General features: G+C 35.5%; 3 protein-coding genes and 1 pseudogene across 5 annotated transcripts; 3 read left to right on the top strand and 1 right to left on the bottom strand.

Annotated features, from left to right (window-relative positions):
• The first annotated feature begins 101 nt into the window (after positions 1–101).
• On the top strand, positions 102–4,657 carry DRT101 (phosphoglucosamine mutase-like protein). Its single transcript, XM_085712991.1, has 9 exons — positions 102–199; positions 325–587; positions 1,843–1,962; positions 2,056–2,198; positions 2,324–2,575; positions 2,815–3,227; positions 3,307–3,482; positions 3,709–3,805; positions 4,266–4,657. The coding sequence occupies exons 1-9, from the start codon at positions 139–141 to the stop codon at positions 4,406–4,408; spliced, it is 1,668 nt and encodes a 555-aa protein (XP_085569117.1). The 5' UTR covers positions 102–138; the 3' UTR covers positions 4,409–4,657.
• Positions 4,658–5,929: 1,272 nt separating this feature from the next.
• On the top strand, positions 5,930–9,205 carry LOC146919551 (pentatricopeptide (PPR) repeat-containing protein). Its single transcript, XM_085712990.1, has one exon. The coding sequence runs from the start codon at positions 6,194–6,196 to the stop codon at positions 8,399–8,401; it is 2,208 nt and encodes a 735-aa protein (XP_085569116.1). The 5' UTR covers positions 5,930–6,193; the 3' UTR covers positions 8,402–9,205.
• On the top strand, positions 8,570–11,954 carry LOC146919550 (protein TOC75, chloroplastic-like; annotated as a pseudogene). The gene is made up of 6 exons (XR_015011078.1): positions 8,570–8,588; positions 9,590–9,846; positions 10,137–10,356; positions 10,457–10,564; positions 11,220–11,463; positions 11,564–11,954. The product of XR_015011078.1 is annotated as a protein TOC75, chloroplastic-like (transcript).
• Positions 11,955–13,050: 1,096 nt separating this feature from the next.
• Positions 13,051–18,389, bottom strand: MED8 (mediator subunit 8). 2 transcript variants are annotated; one of them, XM_085712989.1, is made up of 11 exons: positions 18,226–18,389; positions 17,363–17,764; positions 17,158–17,282; positions 16,899–17,082; positions 16,466–16,579; positions 16,311–16,375; positions 15,348–15,653; positions 14,263–14,469; positions 13,999–14,052; positions 13,610–13,670; positions 13,051–13,525 (listed from the first exon to the last, which is right to left on the bottom strand). In XM_085712989.1, the coding sequence occupies exons 2-11, from the start codon at positions 17,670–17,672 to the stop codon at positions 13,314–13,316; spliced, it is 1,638 nt and encodes a 545-aa protein (XP_085569115.1). In that variant the 5' UTR covers positions 17,673–17,764; positions 18,226–18,389; the 3' UTR covers positions 13,051–13,313. The 2 variants fall into 2 exon arrangements, 1 of the variants encoding a protein (XP_085569115.1); XR_015011525.1 differs by having other exon boundaries at positions 13,348–13,525; positions 13,610–13,758; positions 13,878–14,052.
• Between the last annotated feature and the right edge of the window lie 1,152 nt (positions 18,390–19,541).

The following is a 19,541-nucleotide window of genomic DNA, read 5'->3' as shown; positions in this document are numbered from 1 at the left end:
CAATTTACGATTATATAATAGTGTAACTCTTCGATTATATCGTCAAATGACGTTTTTACCCTTCCTTTTAATTAATTAATTAACCATAATATTACACATTGTTCAGTAAATCTGAATCTGTGTTTCTGTGTTGAAGCCATGGATGAAGAACAAAAATCTCTGCTTCTAGAATCTTCTTCTCGCTTCTTGCTCCCTCAAGGTTCTTCGCAATTTTTACTTTTCACAGTATATTCTAACTAACAAAACGATGTCGTTTTCGTTTTCATTTTCGTATTTTGTTATTACTGTTAATACGGTTGAGTTTTTTTTTTTTTTTTTGTGTAGGAGTGAAGGTGTCGTATGGTACGGCGGGTTTTAGAGAAGATGCATCGATTCTGTCGTCGACGGTGTACAGAGTTGGAATTCTGGCGGCTCTGAGATCGTTGAAAACGCAATCGGTGATCGGAGTTATGATCACTGCTTCACATAATAAAATTTCTGATAATGGTGTTAAAATCGCTGATCCGAATGGGGGTATGTTGTCTCAAAATTGGGAACCGTTCGCTGACGAACTTGCAAATGCTCCTTCTCCTCAACAACTTCTTCAGGTTTGGGATTCTGATCTTGAATTGTTTTCAATTTGAAATTGTGTGATAGGTTAGGTTTATGGTTACCATCTAGCATTGTATCAGCTTAACTTAATTTATTTTATGAGTTTATAAATAAATTTAATGTTGCTTGCCAAAAAAGTTATCTTTGTGACACTGAATTTGTCATGCTAAAATCCCAAACACTCTAGATTTATCAACCATTGGTTAACTTTGAATATCCAACCTTTCGCTTTGCTCCTTGACCATTTCCATCTCATGATTTGTATTTCCTCTACTAGTGATTCGACCACCCCTTCGTTTTTTTTTTGAAGACCTTCTTATTTCTCACCTTCCACGTAATCCATATATGCTAGCAAATCAAATTACGTTGAACTTAACTATCATTATCGGCCCCCAGCCAACAAGTCCTTCAAATTGGTTGAAATTTTCCAGCACCGTGTTATGCATTGTATTAGGTATATCTGACCAATTTAAAATTTTGTACCATGAGGTTAGGCCCATTATTAAAGGGGAGGATACAAAATAACGTTAATCCAATCCCTTATAAAAAGGGAAGTGAAGTAACAGAAAGGGGAGGGCATGATGAGTGTGAAGTGGAGTTAGTGCGGCTAAGTATTGGGTGATTCCCATCTCCGAGGGGTGCCACTCAGTATGTTTGAATCTCCAAATGGTTTTTGTTGTTGTTATAAATTTGCATGATTCCTTTTGGAATTTCACCTCACATGTTGCATACTGCGTGCTTATTGACTTATTGAGTAGTTGTTCTATTATTTAGTACTGAGTTCTGGAGTTTATGCTTGATGTATTTCAGTTTGTACTTTGCCTATTTAAAAGGCACATTAATGAAGTAAGGAGGGAGTATGTATTAGACATACTTCGTCTTTTATTTGGTTTTCTTACAACATCAAATATAAGCAAAAAAAGTACTTATATTTGGTTGTCTCACATATAAGTAAATTTAACTACTTTCACTATATTTAATGTCGTTTTTAAGATCATCCTTAATTAATATATATATATATATATATATATATATATATATATATATATATATTATACGTCTCTTTTATTCTCATGGACCAAGTTCTCATGAAGTACACTTTTGAAAATGTACATATTTTTTGAGTTTAAGAAAAATTATTGTACTGAACCAAGTTTCTTAATTAGTGTGATTGTGAAGTTAAGTACTTCTGCTTATAATCGAGATCGAAAGGAGTAACTCACAGTGAATGTTATTACATGCGGCTTGCAGTTGATAAATGAATTTGTTGAGAAAGAAAGGATTCCGTTTGATGGGTTCAGGCCGACTGAAATACTTTTGGGGAGAGACACAAGGCCAAGTGGAGAAGCTTTGCTTGAAGCTGCTAGACAAGTATGGGCGCCATAAACTATATTCAGCTTCTATAATCTTTTTGTTCTATTTTGTCGTCGTATTAAAGTCGTAAATAATTGGATAAATATGAAGGGAGTCACTTCAATTGTTGGAGCTGTTGCGTCCGACATGGGCATTTTGACAACTCCACAACTACATTGGATGGTTCGTGCTAGAAATAAGGGCATAAAGGCGGCGGAGCAGGATTACTTCGAACAGCTAACCAGCTCATTCAGGTCAGTACAATCCTTTCCTAATTCTGTTATGATGCATAGATATAATTCTGCTTTGTTTCTTTCTGTGATTGATGGTGAAACCATCATTGAACACATCCTTAAGGATCATTATGTGAATGGATCAGGTGCTTAATGGATTTGATCCCGACTGAGCGAAAAGTGTTTGATGGGGTGAATGACAAATTGGTTGTGGATGGAGCTAATGGTGTTGGTGGAGCAAAACTTCGAATTTTGCATAAATTGTTGAATGTGTTGGATATGGAGGTTCGAAATAGCAGTGATGACGAAGGTGTATTGAATGATGGAGTCGGTGCTGATTATGTGCAGAAAGAGAAGGTTGCTCCACGCGGCTTTGGTTCTAAAGATGCTGGCACAAGGTTAGTCTGTTCATCATCTGATGCTAAAAATGAATATTTACATCTCAGGAATTTTTCATTATGTTATGACAGTTGAGATTATCTTTTTTAATGGATATCATGTTATGAATGATTTAACCAATCCACACTGGATAACTATCCCCTACCTTTGATTTAGTAGACGTGTCTTGCTTAATGTTACTATATTGGTGTTATTTATTGTGTTACTACTAATGGAGCTAGTTGGTTCTAGTTTGCAGGTGTGCTAGTTTGGATGGAGATGCTGACCGGCTTGTTTATTTTTCAGTACCACCTGAAAGCAATGCTCAAATTGATCTTGTTGATGGGGACAAAATACTATCCCTGTTTGCTGTATTTATTAGGGAGCAACTAAGTTTGCTTAATGAGAAAGAAGATATAAAAAACTGCGGCAAAGCACGTCTTGGTATTGTACAAACTGCATATGCAAATGGAGCTTCTACTAATTACCTTAAAAATTTGGATCTCGAAGTCAATTTAACTCCCACTGGAGTGAAATATTTACATGAAAAAGCTGCTGAATTTGATATCGGTATATATTTTGAGGCAAATGGCCATGGAACTATCCTATTTTCGGAATCTTTCATAGAGTGGTTAGAGGTCAGAAGTAACAAGCTTTCTTCAGGATCCAAAGGTTTATTCAATGGCTTCTCAGTTCAATTTTAAGATTCAACTGCAGAGCAAAACATAAATCTTTTGGTTGTTTGTTTCAGGATCAGAAGCAGAAAAGGCTGCTTTGAGATTATTGGCAGTCAGTAAGTTGATCAACCAAGCAGTAGGAGATGCTTTGAGTGGAGTGCTTTTGGTGGAAGTCATATTGAAGCACATGGGATGGTCAATACAGAGATGGAATGAACTTTATCTCGATCTACCTAGCAGGCAGCTCAAGGTCAGTTATTATTATCTTACTATATCATTTCTGGAAGTAGAACTTTTGTAAAACCACAAGAAGTTATATTGCAGGTAATTTGACAGCTAGTCAAGGGCATAAACATGTGCCTACTTTTGTTATTGTTATATATGTTGCAACTTACGATCACTTTTTTTGTCATTCTTTAGCAATTGCTTTAAACTGTTCTGAAATCAACGGTTCCTCTGGTTTTTTAAACTGTTAGGTTAAAGTTGCTGACCGAACATCCGTAGTTACAGCAAATGCAGAAACTGTGGTTGTGAGTCCACCTGGTTTGCAGGAAGCCATCAATGCAGAAACTTGTATGTTCTTTGCTCCTTCTCTTTTTATTTGTTGCCGTGATATAATATGGAACCACTCATTTTGACCTCAAGGCCAGTTGCATTTCTACCCACCAATTGAAGGAGGGAGACTAGTGGCATTTTTCCACATCAATTATGCAAGATTTGTTTGAGGCTTGTTTATATATTTGTTGCATTCTTTGATTCTAAAAGATTGGTGCTATGTTAGTTCATTATTGATTGGTTGCGTTTCTCGTGAAACCGTCTAACTGTTGTTGCTTCCTTTTCCTTCAATGTTTGTTAATTGAATAATACTAATGATGTTCTGAAAGCCAATTGATTTTTTAAAATTTTACGAGGGAGAAAATACTAGTCAGTTTCACCCATCTACTAATGCCTTTTAATTAGAACATTAAACTAGTTTTAGAATTTCAGTTGTACTAATATTGCAGCTTGGTCTCTTGTCTTTTCTGGTTTTCAGCCAAGTACAATCAAGGTCGATGCTTTGTTCGACCATCAGGAACTGAGGATGTTGTTCGCGTATATGCCGAAGCATCCACGCAGGAAGCTGCAGATACCCTAGCCAACAGTGTGGCTAAACTTGTGGATCAATTCTTAGGTTAGGGTGTAGCAGTTCTTGACATATCTGTGTAACAGTTCTTTCTAACCATCAAGATTTTCCAATAAACTCCTGGCATTATAGTTTGAAGATGGTTGGTGTTTGACTTATCCACATCTCCATCTAACTGTATTTTTTTATCTGCCTTTTAAATCCACTCAATTTCACATGTGCTTCCAATATATTTATATCTTAAGACTATAATGATGTTTGCTGGATATCCAATATCTGTTTGCACAGCAAAATTGCAACTACTTTTTACTGTTGAATCACTCATCGCTCTAGCGCAAGTAGTTTGTGCGAAGAGTGCGTGAGTGTTGTTAATTCAGGTTCGAACATGTTGTTAATATACTGATGAAACAGTTTATATATATAGCATGATTAGTAGACGCGGTGCCTGCTAAAGAAAGATTAAAGGAGGTTCATAATCAACTTAGTTCTTAAATAATTTCTTATTATTGATGATTCTATTCATTTTCAAATATTTTATAATTTTTTAAATGATAAAAGTTATACTTGTTGGAGTTTTTGAATGTATATTCCACAATCCGGTCCAAAAACAAGATGTATATTCCACTAATCAAATTCATTTACTCGTTAAACATTCTGAAGATTACTATATCAATACACCAAAGGATGAATACTTTTCTTTTTTCACGTAGTAATTTATTTTTCTATCATTATGTTAGTCCCTTAAATTATAGGTTCAAATTATGGACTCTTTAAATCAATAAAATTCTAAAAATTCCAGATCATATTATTCTTTTTGAGAATATTATTTGCTAAATTGATAGACTCAAATTAATAAATTAATTCTGTACTGTAACAAAAGAAAAAGTATTTTGCACCCGAAAAAAAAATTAATTTAGATATTTTAGAAGAATGTTGTTATTAGTAACATAAAAAACCAACACGATAGAGATATATCACATATAATTGTTCATATAACTTTTTTTTTAAATAATAAAATAATTGAGAAAAAAAAAGTAAAACAATATCCAAACCCAGAGAAAGAGTGGAGCTTAAGATGTCTCTAAGAGCACATTTTAAAGGATCAAGTCAACATCACTAGACCAACTCAACTGAATTATCATATTTCTAACTTGCTACTTGAGCTTATGATACCACAAATTTCAACACGTCTATCACGAAGCCAATCAAGTTGCATAAGTTTTTGAGTTAGGATCGTATATATTGTCTTATATTAATTTAGAGCATTGCTAATTTGTACGAAGAATTGTAAAAAATATATAATTGTTTACTTTAAAAAAAAAACGATTAAATCCACCATTAATACAATTCATGGTCGTGTGATGATATAAATCAATGGATCATATGATCTTAAAAAAAATTAGGGGAAAAAGAAAAAAAAACTTTGTATTCTAAATGAAAATATTTTTGTTCAAGTAGTAATATTTGTATGTTAGAATTTGGTTAATTTTAAAAATAACCGACACAAAAGTGAGATCTTAAATGACCAACAATATATTGGTCTAAATGGTAAGGTCTTAACTCTTTAAATATGTGATAAAGAGTTTGATTTCTTATGTGTCTACTGGCGACCTATAGCTCATCGAGGTCATAACATTTCGAACAATTTGCAGTGGTCGAGTGGTACGTTATAACATTTGTTGGTGTCGGTTTCAAACCCGAGCAGTTTAGAATTGTCTAAGACAACCGTGGACTCATGCGGTGGAGAATAGTCATTGTTAAGCGGCAGTGGAAACTTCGTACCAATAACCTAATAACGAATGTGAAATGAGAAAAAAGTGGTAGTCATTCTTGAGGCCATGCAAGTTCTTGTTCACCACACACCAATTCTTGTGCCGTTGATGCGTTGTTCTTGTTTCAGTCTAAGGCGTTTCTCTCTCAAAACTCGCTCTCATTTTCCTCTTCACTACGAATGCGACGAATCTCAGCTCCTCCAATACTTAACAAATGGATTTCTTCACGAAGCACGAACAATTCTTCACTCTTTCCCATCCGGAAACATCCACTCCTGTGTTGTTCACTGGACTTCCATGCTCACCAACTACGCTAAACATGGTTACGTTGAACAAGCACGAAACCTGTTTGATATAATGCCTCATAGAAACATTGTCACTTACAATGCAATGTTGTCCGCATATCTGCAATCCGGTATGACCCATCAAGCGAAACGGTTTTTCGATGATATGCCGGAGAGAAATGTTGTATCCTGGACTGCAATGCTTAGTGGGTATGCTGGTTTGGGGTGGATTGATGATGCGAGGAAGCTGTTTGATGAAATGCCTGAGAGGAATGTTGTTTCGTGGAACTCGATGGTGGTGGGTTTGATTAGGAATGGTGATTTGGAGGAAGCGAGAAAGGTTTTTGATGATACCCCTGATAAAAATGTGGTGTCTTGGAATGCTATGATTGAGGGTTATGTGGAAAATGGTAGAATGGATGAAGCGAGGGATTTGTTTGATCAAATGGAGTGTAGGAATGTGATCACTTGGACTAGTATGATATCTGGGTATTGTCGTGTGGGTGATGTGAATGAGGCTTTTCGTTTGTTTCAGATTATGCCGGAGAAAAATGTTGTTTCTTGGACTGCAATGATTGGTGGGTTCGCTTGGAATGGATTCTATCGAGAGGCGTTGTTACTTTTTCTTGATATGATGACACTTTCTGATGCTAAGCCTAATGGGGAGACCTTTGTTTCTCTTGTATATGCATGTGCTGGTATGGGGTTTCCTTGTCTTGGCAAGCAATTGCATGCTCACATGATTGTTAATAGATGGAAGCTTGATGATTATGATGGTAGGTTAGGGAGAAGTCTTGTTAGGATGTACTCTGTGTGTGGTCTTATGGACTCAGCACGCAGTGTCTTTGAAGGTGATCTGAAAAATTGTGATGATCAGTCTTTAAATTCTATGATAAATGGTTATGTTCAGGTTGGTCAATTAGATAAGGCTCAAGAGTTGTTTGACATGGTCCCTATTCGAAACAAAATTGCATGGACTTGCATGATTTCTGGATATCTTAGTGCTGGACAAGTATTCAAGGCATGCAATCTCTTTGATGACATGCCTGATAGTGATAAGGATTCCATTGCGTGGACTTCAATGATTTATGGGTATGTCCAAAATGAGCTAATTGCTGAAGCCATCAACTTATTTGCTGAAATGATGGCTCAAGGTGCTTCTCCTATAAATTCTACTTATGCTGTTCTTTTTGGAGCCGTGGGATCTGTTGCATATCTTGATCTAGGGCGGCAATTACATGCTATGCAGCTAAAGACTATTTATGAATATGAATATGACATGTATCTTGAAAACTCTCTGATTTCAATGTATGCAAAATGTGGGGAGATAGAGGATGCATATAGGATATTCTCAAACATGACTTGTCGAGACAAAATTTCGTGGAACTCCATGATCATGGGCCTTTCGGATCATGGGAGGGCCAATGAAGCTTTGAATATGTATGAAACCATGCTTGAATTTGGAGTTTACCCAGATGCTGTTACTTTCCTTGGTGTCCTAACAGCATGTGCTCATGCTGGTCTTGTTGATAAAGGGTGCGAGTTATTTAGTGTTATGCTCAATGATTATGCACTTCAACCTGGTTTGGAACATTGCGTAAGCATTATCAATCTTCTGGGCCGGGCAGGAAGAGTGAAGGATGCAGAGGAGTTTGTGTTGAGGCTACCTGTTGAACCAAATCATACCATTTGGGGAGCATTGATTGGAGTATGTGGTTTGAGTAAAACAGATGCAGATATTGCTAGACGTGCAGTCACGCGATTGGTTGAGTTGGATCCTCTGAATGCACCAGGTCATGTGACCCTTTGCAACATATACGCCGCAAATGATAGGCACCTTGAGGAGACAAGTTTAAGAAGAGAAATGAGGATGAAAGGTGTGAGGAAGGCACCTGGTTGTAGTTGGATATTAGTGAAGGGTAGAGTCCATGCTTTCTTATCTGGAGATAGATTAGATCCACAAGCAGAAGAAATGCTGCTACAAAGTTGAGGAAGAAAACAATATTTTTAGCCCAACACTTGTGCATAAAGGGGCTTTTTTGACACAAATATATCACTGTTAGATGATAACTGACGAGGCAACATCTTTGTTATTTCACTAAGATTTTTCTCGTTACCGCTATTATCAGAAATTTGGGCTGAAAATCTTTAAACCAACATGAAAAGTTGTTGCTTAGGTAAAAACTGGACGACTCTCGAATTCTCACTGGCCTATCAACAAACTAAAAACAAGTAAAGCATTCAGACAGTAATTTAGTTCTGCTATGATTGGTAAAATACTAAAATAGGTTGGAACAATAACAGAGCCTATGTCAAATTCTCCATCTATCTAATTATCTATATATTTTATACAATTGCCAAGCTCTGCAAACGCCAACCATAATATCATTTCCCTCCTATGTATATTCCTGCCTAAGCCCTGTTATAAGTACCCACTCATATTCCATATTTTATATCATATTTGCATTCTTCCCTTTTATTTATTTCAGTTTCTCTGCACATGCAATGTGGCCATTGGTTTTATGTGGTGCACTGTTTCTGATATGGAACAATTTCCAAATAACATATTATCATTGCTACTCGACATTCTTATTATAAATACCGAGCAAGCTTCACTCATTTACATTCATCATCTTAATCATCTCTTAAACCATTCTACTCTAATTCTTGGACGGTGATAGTCCCATCCAGCCAGTTTGATATTTTTAATATCTCATTTTTCTCTACAGCCTGTAATTGTTTCTATGATCTGTAACTGTTTGTTTCTATTGATATCTCTTGCAACATTTTTGTATGTGCATCACACTTATTATCATTATGCAGTAGTATATTTGTTAATAAAAATGACAACTTATTGATAAGCTTTTCTTTAGGCCATTCATATGAATGAGTTATACTTCTTCGGACTATTTATAACTATCAAATTGATAGGTCTGATAGTATCAGCATTCATGGCCACAGTTTTTTTTTTTTTTTTATGAACCCTGAGGCCTGAACACAACTTACATGCTGACGCAATTGCTTTTAAAATAAATCTGAAGTATCAAACCTATCATTGTGAATTCAACCCTTGATCTGTGAGTATCAGACCTACCTGATGATGATAACGACAGTGATGCATATATCAAAAAACATGTTGAAAGCTGCCACAAACTATGGTGATTGAATGAGGGCTAAGGGTGTCCTCCTAATGGAAGCCGCCACAAACTGGGGTGCTTGAGTGTAACATGGATACAACTTCCGTCACAAACTGAAGATACGCTTGTTTTGGTTTCTATATTCACAGTGAGAAGGGTGCCTTTTAAATGGGAGGTTGTTTGTGAGGTTGTTGAAGGTGATATAAGTCAATTATCGGTTCAGTTCATCGATAAGCTTGGCAATGTTGTTGAAGGCTATACTCAAACCCCTGTGATACATAGAGAGCTTCCCAAAGAGGTATAATATTATACACTACATTGTTATGTAATATGTGATGTTGTTATCTGTTATATATATGGGAGATTCAAAGGCTTCTTTTTGGTGTCAATTTAGAGGGTTGTTGATTTTTGCTATCTTCTGCGTTATTGATGTTTCTAGTATGGTTAGTTGCTGCCAATTTCAATGATTGTTTGCATATTTAGGATATCGGGTTGTTTTGTTATTATGGTTTTTGATTGTTTTTTTGTCCTAAATCTGATCATTGGTTTTTGTTACTCACTTGATGGATCTTTGTATTGGATTAACAGCTGCGCCCGGGTAAAACCTTTAATTGAAGCAGGGAAGCAAGCTTTAAGAAACATAAATTCCCTTGCTTTGTTTTTAAATATTGAGGATAATCCACGGCCTGATGAGACCAGTGAGGGAGGCATAATTGTTGAAATTAAGGTAAAAGAGATGGATCAGAAGACAGCTGATTTCTGTACTGAATGGAGTATTCTCCCTGGACGTGGAGGGTATCCGGCTCTGGTATTGTACTTCTGTTAAATTAAACATCCATTTTCTTCAACCTTCTAGGGATTTTTTTCTGCTCAATTAATCTGATTGATTGCTGTTCAATTTTGTTCAGGCCTCACTTCAACCCGGTGGAACTGTTTCTTTTGAGCAACGGAATCTGCAAGGACTGAATAGAGCTCTTAGTGGTTCCGTTACGACCAGCAACTTCTTCAACCCTCAGGTACTCTTGAGCCAGTCTGCCGAGTTTCTTCATTTTATTCTGAAAATAGTTTTTTGTTTTGTCAATATTGGTACTGGTATCAGAAAATTTCCTTTATGTTTTCTGCTAGGATGATCTTGCATTTAAGATGGAGTACGCACATCCATATTTGGATGGTGTAGATAATCCACGAAACCATAATCTTTAATATTAATTGAGCAGAATATTTCAGACCTATGATTACTATTTAAGACGCACATAAAATTCAGAATACATCTAGGTGCGGTTATCCTTGATTGATAACTATTGATGTTAAATTAATTCAAGATTGATATGGTATTTTAGCGTATCTGATCTTTTGAGGTTGACTAAATGCGTTGTTACAGAATAATACCTTGGCTAGAGTTATAACATGATTCCATCTTTTGGATGTGGAAAACATTCATTCTTTTTAGCCATCAACTAAATCTTTTCCATTATATGATGCCGGCTACTTGGATAAATCAATGCCATTGAGCTCTAACTTACACATTTTCAGTGAACACTTTAATTCAGGGTCCAACTTGCAATACCTTTGAGGACGAGACATCTATGTTTTCTATTTAAGACTCTTGAAGTATGCTATGGACCTTTGGCAATGCTCTGAATATACAGTTTTCATATATGCAAACTGCAGGTAGATCAAGGCCTAGGCATTGGCACTCAGTTCCCATTCTTCAATCGTCACCAGCTAACTCTCACAGTTTATCCAGTTGATGTCTGTGGAGGAAGGAGCTGGTAAACCACCACCACTGGTTCTTGTCCTCCATGGCCGCTATGGTGGTTGTGTAGGCGAGTTATGATGCTTTTACTCTCGTGGACCTTACTCTGTAAGGGGTTACAACATAAGTGAGCTTGGTGCTGCCAGAAACATGCTGGAGGTTGGAATTACTAGCCTCGTTTTATGATTCTTTATCAAGATGTTATTGTACAGTAGTTAATTTTTATTATCTTTTTACTAATTTCTTTTTCTTTCTACAGCTTGCTGCTGAGCTACGGATAACTGTTAAAGGCATGCATGTGCATGGTTTCGCAGAGCATGGGAATGATCTATAGGAAGTTCAAAGGATGTCAAAGGGAACCCTACAGAAGTCTATAGGCGAATGGGTCAAGGTTCATCTTAAGGTGTTGGTGCCAAGCTTGGTTTGGTCAGAGCAGAATATGCCATTGATCATAACTCAGGAACTGGTGCCTTACTTTCGGAGAATTGGTATAAAGTTCTGTAATAATATTTATGTAGCTGATTGTGTTTATGTTTGCTATTAGATGATTTTTATTTTTGCGCTTAGTGACATTGCTAAGTCCACAAGAACAAGTGAAACCTTGTATAGTTTTTCTTTGATAAATATAATTGTTCAATGATTTTTATTCACAGGATTTTTATTCAATTGGTGTGCATAATATTGTAGATGTAGATGGATGGATAGCCTCGTAAACATAGATAGGATAATTGTCTGAAGATTGTGGGTTTGAATATTCATCTCATGTTTTCCACTTTTATCCTAAAACATTATTTAATAGTAAGAATTGGTTGTTTATTAAATATATAAATTAATAAAATCATGGTTTATATTATGAAAGTTCTGTACTGAGGTTCATTGTTCCATCAGATTTGTTTTAGTGTGCGGTGTTTATCAAATGAACTAATTTTGTTTTTATCCTTTTTATGTTTTTGTTTTTGTGAAAACAAGGTCTGCGGTGAAACACCTTTATAAGAGGTTCATCATGGAACAATACTTAAAACTATCATAAATTTTAACAAGGTTAGTGATACTATTATAAAATAAAAACCAATGTTCTCGTCTTTTCAATGAGTTAATGGATGTCGATTCAATACGAGTTATATATTTATTTATTTTGTTTTAATTAAACTGGTAATGAATTAGGTCATTATTTCAATCATAAAAATAAGGGTCGTAAACATCTACTATCAAGAGACAACTTGTTGTTGTTGAAGTTTTAAACATTTTTTAAGTACTGGTTCACGGTAAACCACTTATGAAGGTGATACATGTTAGAATTTCTAGTGAAAACAATATATGTGGCAAGAATGAAAATTCACAATTTCCGAAAGTGTACTCTCAAAATAGAATAATACGATGTATTTAAAACTGTAGAAATGCAAATAGCGTCAATATTTGTCCAATGTTCATAAAAGGTTTTGCTAAGCAAATGAAAACATGTTCATTCTTTACATAATGAGTTTCACTATGTTTCTACATTTTTCTTGGTTTCATGTCGCCAAAAATACATCTATGGTTGAAGTTGTGGCCTGGTTGTGATTCTTATCTGTTACATTCATTTTACAGTCAACCCAAAACTCAATAAATGATAAAAGAGACGGTTCTGTTAATCTCTGATGACATTGAATTGTTAATGTTAGATGTTTCTAAAGTAAATATTTTTTGAAGAACTAAAGTAAATTTTGACAAATAAAAAAATTGATGTTAGATTTCTGAGGCGGTAAATAGGGACAAATTTTTTCTTCTTTTTGTTTTCAGTACTTTGGTTCAAATTAAAATCAGATGAAATAATTATAAACTAAAAAAAGATGAAACTCTAATCTGCACAAATCTTACCTCATTACAGAAACCCAAAAAGAATCCTATTTATTTTATCCAGTTCAGTTTTTTTTTTTTTTACATAATCTAAACAGTTTGGCAATCCAAAAGAACAAAGAAAAAACAAAACAGTTTGCTTCAGTTTTTGTGAACTATGTTGCTCAGTCCTATCACTGTTGATTTTGTTGTCTCTGTTGAGTGAAATTGGGATGATTCTGTTGCGCGTTCTGAAGCGTCATCATACCGGATTGTAGATTCTGAGCATTAGATGCCATGCCACCAAATGCACCTTGTGAACCGTGTTGTTGTTGCTGTTGCTGTTGCTGCTGCTGCTGCTGTATGGACATCATACCACCAGGGTTGCCACCTCCCATGTTGAACACTGCAATGTAAACCCCCCAGTGATGATTCAGCAATAGGACAAGTAGAAAATAGAATAAATGACAGTGAGGAATGAAGTTCTTACTTTGATCACTCAACATATGGGAAGGATGACTTCGCTGAGGATTGTTGCCAGATAATCCGAACTGAGGAAATAAAACATGTAGCAAGTTTCAATGTTATCCACATATGATCAAACGTTAGCTAATAAGCAAGACAACACAACTATTCATTCTATACTGGTTATAACTGTGCCCATCACAAAAATCCATTTAAAAAAAAAAAAAAAAAAATCACAAAGTACAACGTGGATGCATTAGTCAAACAAAATAGTGACCAATCTCTACAAGGACTAAATCACGGGGTTAGCAAACATGCCAAGAACATCATGGATAAATCATTCACCATACCTCGACTTGCCTTCTATTCTAATCTGACAAAAAATTTACTCCAAAAAAAACAATGAGAACTAACCTGCATTCGTGGCAGAAGAGACTGTGAAGTTATTCCGGCTGAAATGTTTGGAATCTGAGATTATGAAGCAAAAATCATCATAGAAGTAATTGTTGAAGGAAAGCAAATTAAGAGTATGGGCATCACAGAGAAACACGAGAACAACACATCATCAAAGATCATGAAAATAATATTTTTAAACAGGGTGGCAACTCTACTAGGTGAGAAAAAACATATGTTATTGTTTACTTGTTGGATTGAAATTATATGACATGCCTATCATACCATCTGGGTATTTGGTGTTGTTTGAGCAGCACTAAATAACGCGCTGTTAGCAGGACCAGAAAACTGGTTTAGACGAGTCATCTGATTTCCTTGATTGAGTTGGCTTTGACCAATGCCATGCTGCATATGCGCCGAAGAAAGCTGTCTGCCCTGAAATTGCTGATGCCCAAGTTGTGGAGAAAACTGCATCTGGTGTTGCCCGTGCAACTGTGGAGGAAAGAAAAGCTTGTTACTGCCAAGAAAGAAACGAGAAACATACTAAGAATAAGACTAATTTAGTTTCTAGTTCGCTGCTAATATGAACACACATGTTTTTATGGTGGCTAAACTTCCCAACAGTATATCCCAAAGTTATTGCTTTCTTTTCTTTAGATCACTCAGAATTTACTACTATCCTTCTGAAACAACGCACGGACATATAAGTGCGCATAAGGAGACCCAATAGTTTAGAAATAAAATGAGGAAAACTATAGAAAGAAAAATTAATTTAGTGAAGCTCTATTTCTTGGTTAACCGAGGCCAACCGGCCAGTCGGGCTTTCAAGAGTATACTTTTGTGCTTGAACAGAACACAAGTTAAAGTTGAAAACTACCTCTGATACATGGTTAGAGTGCGTCACTTGTCCAGAGATGATTATCAAACGTAAGGATTTTGTTTTTTACAAAAAACATAAGGAAGTTAGAAAACTTAATATTTAACAATAAAAGGTCCCGTTTACTTTGTGAAAAGATTTTCTGTTTTCATTTTCTCAAATTTGTGTTAATTTTATTTGTTAACAAGGAGATAAAAGATTCTTAAAAGTGAAAAAATTTCTATATTTTTCGGAAACAATGAAAAAGTGAAAAGAATTGTTTTCATTATTTCCAGTAATGTATCATCTCTAACTAGCATTCAATCTTCTCTCCATCACAATGGTTCACTTCAAGAGTCTCAATTCTTATTAACAAGTAAAATTAACACAAATTTTAGAAAAAGAAAATAGAAAATGTTTTTCGCAAAGTAAACAAGGTCTACTTTAACTAGTCTTTTAGGTCATTTCAGGGCTGTATTCACTCAATGAAGAATACTTATTTTCAAAATTTTACCTGCCCCAGTCCTTGTTGCATCGCAGATTGCCTGTATTGTTGCTGGGCAAGAAGTTGTTGCTGCTGCTGTGGAGGTAACTGCTGCATCAGTTTCTGCCGTTGTTGTTGCTGTTGTTGTGCTGTTAGCTGTTGCGGCTGCGGTTGTGGGGTTTGCTGCTGAGGGGATGGCGTATTCATCATATTTGTAGTAGACCTAGGTGAATTGGCATATGGAATTGGTGAAGCTGTTGTATTGTCAAAAGAAGTGGCGCTGGTTGCAGCAGAAGGAGATGCAGCTGATCTTCCCAAAAGTTGTGATCCCGATGTCTACATTAGCAATAATGTGAGAAGATTAAAAAACTGACGACTAGAAGAATCAATATTTTTCATAATTTCAATCCACCAAATGAAGTAATTAGTTCTCATTCAATAGGTTTAAAAGTTCGGCAATGAGGGAAGTGCACGAAAGGTAAAAATCAAATAGGCTAGATGAGGTGAGAGTTTGAGCCTTCTCCCAATAAATTAGTTTGTCCCCATTGTTACAGTCTAGTGGTTGGTTGTGAGGAGGTTTCATGTGGGTGCCTGGGTTTGATCCCAGGTTTTCCACCCTTCCCCCTCCCTATGTGTATGTGTGGCCTCTCATCTATAGAAAAATAATAGGATTAGATGAGGAATCAACCATGCAGCGTCGCTTAAAGTAGCTGTGCAATTTATCAAATTTTATTGTCCTTCAAGTTCAACCTAATAAGGATCAGATGGGTTTTCAAATATAAAATTAAAATATGAGACTATGGCGTATGAATATTTCAAAATCGCAAAACCGGATAGGCAAAGGTAGAAAGCAAATCATTTGAAGCAAGAAAATCCAAAATCATAAGTAACCACAATTCACATATACCCTTTATTTACAGTATTAAAAAACGAGTGAAGAAGATAGTCAAATATCCATTCATAAAACCTTCATCGAAATGTGAATGACCAGACCTGTAACAACGAATTCTGGCCGCCCATACTGTTTGATGACAATGGGGTATTCTTCATATACACATCTGAAAGTAATAGTATATATAAATGCCACTCGGAGTCAAATTATAAAATCCAAATATTTTGGAGATGGAGAGTTAAGAAGAGTGATTTACTATTGCTAGACCCATCAGGAAAAGATTGTGCACTCTCGTTGACCGTAAATGCGTCTGCCAAATGCATAGGAAGTGAAGCAGTTATATGCCTCTGGTCTCCAGGTATCCGCAATCCTGCATAAGTTCCATTATATCCAAAAAAATCACCAAAAAGAATACAGATTTAGAGAGTGATAGGTATGAAAGTTTAAGTTCAACAAACAAAAATTTTATTCAAGGCAAGCCAACCAATAGCACCTTCTTGTACTCAAGAAGTCCTTATGAGCTAAACCAAGTCTAATGCAAACAGTGTACAAATGTACATTAGCAGAATTATCCATATGAAAGAAATTTTAGTTCTTAATATGTATTTAGAACAAGAGTGACGATTGGTTGTGGTATATCTATAAATATATTTATTATAGTACAAGGTGGCAGCAGGTGAAATCATTACCCTCGCCAACATTGACGGCAGCTCGGAGTAGATTTTCCTGTTCTTGAATTTTGGCAGCCTGACCCTTGTCGAGAGTGGGGGCAATGGCAGGACCCTGACGAGTTCCAAAGCAGTAAGCTTTACGAGTATCGGCCAATACCTTTTCAGCACCTTCACAGGCTGCAGCAATCATATCAATTCTAGCCTGCAAAAGGGAATGAAGAATGAAGAGGGAAGACAGAAGAGGAAAGGTCGATGTGAAATGGAAAGTGGAGATAACCTTCAACTTGTCAATTTGAGTGGCAATTGGGAGGTTCTGCATCCCCTGAAGCAATTGATCTCTCTTCAAGGTGTCCTCCGTCTCCATTTCAGGGAGTAGTTTTGTGGAGAGCATAACAGGCAGTACTGATAAAACATTGTCATGGTGATTTGAAATGTGAATGGATGAAAGTATACAATACATATGAGATATTATGTGTTCATACTTGTAGCATTTTCGGCATTGACATTCTTGGGATAGACTATGAAAGCCTTGGAGACCTTCTTGATATCGTCAACGATGTTGAAGAGTTCGAGGTTGACCATGGAATACTGACCGAGAATATCTTGCCATTTGGGATTGGTGTTGGTGCGACCATAGGCATCAAAATCTTCGAGAATCCTTGATATGGCTTTGAACAGGCTGATAGCACGTGTCTTTACTTGTTCTAGGTTTAGCTGCTGCTGCACAGCCTGGTTCAATCTCTCCTGCTGCTGTGGCTGCGGTTGTGGCTGCTGCACCAACTCACCCTCCATTCTTCTTCCCTTTTCTGTTTGTCAGTCCCAATCCCCCAACGCAACAACTCTTGTTCTCTCTCCAAAGCTAGACCACAAACAAATATAGAGTACTGCAGAATAGAATAAAAGGTTAATCACACATCAGAGGAGCTGCACCTAGCCACGTTTTCAGTTTTCAGTTTCCATGATTATCCTATACCTCAAAAAAAAAAAAAAATCCCATAAAAACATTTTGTTTGAAAAAGAAGAATTTGCAACAGAAAAATGTGACACAATTTCCCAACATAATCCAACTTCAAATATTTACTTTTTTCCCCTTTTATTATGGTTGATATGGTTTCACATTATCTTATAGTAATGATGTGTTGTCACTTTTTGAATGCATTGATGATTCTTATGAAACAGAAAGTGTTTTGCTTCCAATATCAGTGAGGCAACCCTAAAGGTTAAAATCAATTTCAATTTCAATTTCAGTACTGCTCTGCTATCACTATTTTAATTCAATTTGAATATCCTGATTCAATTACTATCAATTCAATTTCAGTATAATAATAATAATTTCAAAACTGACCTGAAAGAGGAGAGGAGAGGAGAGGAGAGGAGAGCGACGGTTGTGTTGCTGGGTTCGGTGAATCCAAAAAGGGAGAGGGATTAAGCTTTGTTTCCTTTTTGCTTGAATGAAAGTTCTGAGAGGATTAACCTTCAAAGATTGACAATGGGAGAATTGTGAATCTCATTATTATTTTTACTAATCATTAGAGGAGGAAAATGTAATTTACTTTAAAAATGATTTCTTTTTCTTTTTTGACATGAAAATGATTTTTCAATAATAAATAAATTCTTAATAATAATACAATCATTATTCTAAATTTACATGTTTAATATTTAACCATTCTCACGACATATTTTTTTTTTCCCTTTACGTATTATTGTGTTTGTCTACTTGTCGTACAACTGACCACTATTATATTGTGTAAATAATGGTGATTTAAATTTTAATGGGGATTCATCATTACTCAAGAATCCATAATAGTTAATTATAGAAAAAAGCGACGATGTGATACGATTAAAGTTGAACCTTTCTTTAAAAAGGATTTTTTATTTTATTTTTTATAATTTTTTTGGGGAATTTTTTATAATTATTCTTAATAAAAATAATGAACAAAATAATAATAAACATAATATATTTGGAAGATTTTGTTTTTATCATGGACTTAACACAAAAACTAATTGCAAATTTTTTACAAAGTGCATGACCAATGTCAAACACAAAAAAGTGCAGAGAGTAATGTCAAACTATGCTCAAAGTGCATCACCAATGACATATTTAAGCCATGATTGATATAAGGAAAAAAAAATTCAAAACAAATTAGATTTGGCTTTGTTTGATTTTTTTTCTTTTCTTTCTTATAGTATCTAAGAATGTCTTAAAACAGTCTTTGATTTTTGTGAACTAACAAATAAATTCGTGAAATAGTAAAATGTTTGTCAAAATAGTCACTTTATTACTCTTAGACTGTATGACATAGAATCTCAAATCATTGTCACTATACTATAAAGTATAAACTAGTTTGTCCATATTGAAATTTATATGTTGAGTTTTGTGGACTAGTTAGTTTATCAATAATTAGTTCATGCATATTTGTAATTATTGATAAATTACTTCATAAACAATCTAGCCCCTAATAAGTTGACAACATGTGTTGGATCAACGTCTAATGGGACATATCTAGTTAACATAGCATTTTACAGTACTGAGAATGAATCTGTCAATTCGCACGACTGCTTGGGGGGAATTGATTGGAGATTTGGAGTGTGTGGTATGAGTAAAACAGATGCAGATGTTGCTAAACGTGCAGCCACACGAAAATGATAGGCACATCGAGG

Source organism: Medicago sativa, chromosome 5 (assembly GCF_051527215.1).
Source record: "Medicago sativa cultivar Bolivia chromosome 5, Bolivia_mono, whole genome shotgun sequence".
Classification (NCBI taxonomy): domain Eukaryota; kingdom Viridiplantae; phylum Streptophyta; class Magnoliopsida; order Fabales; family Fabaceae; genus Medicago; species Medicago sativa.
This window is presented reverse-complemented; position numbering and strand designations above follow the sequence as displayed.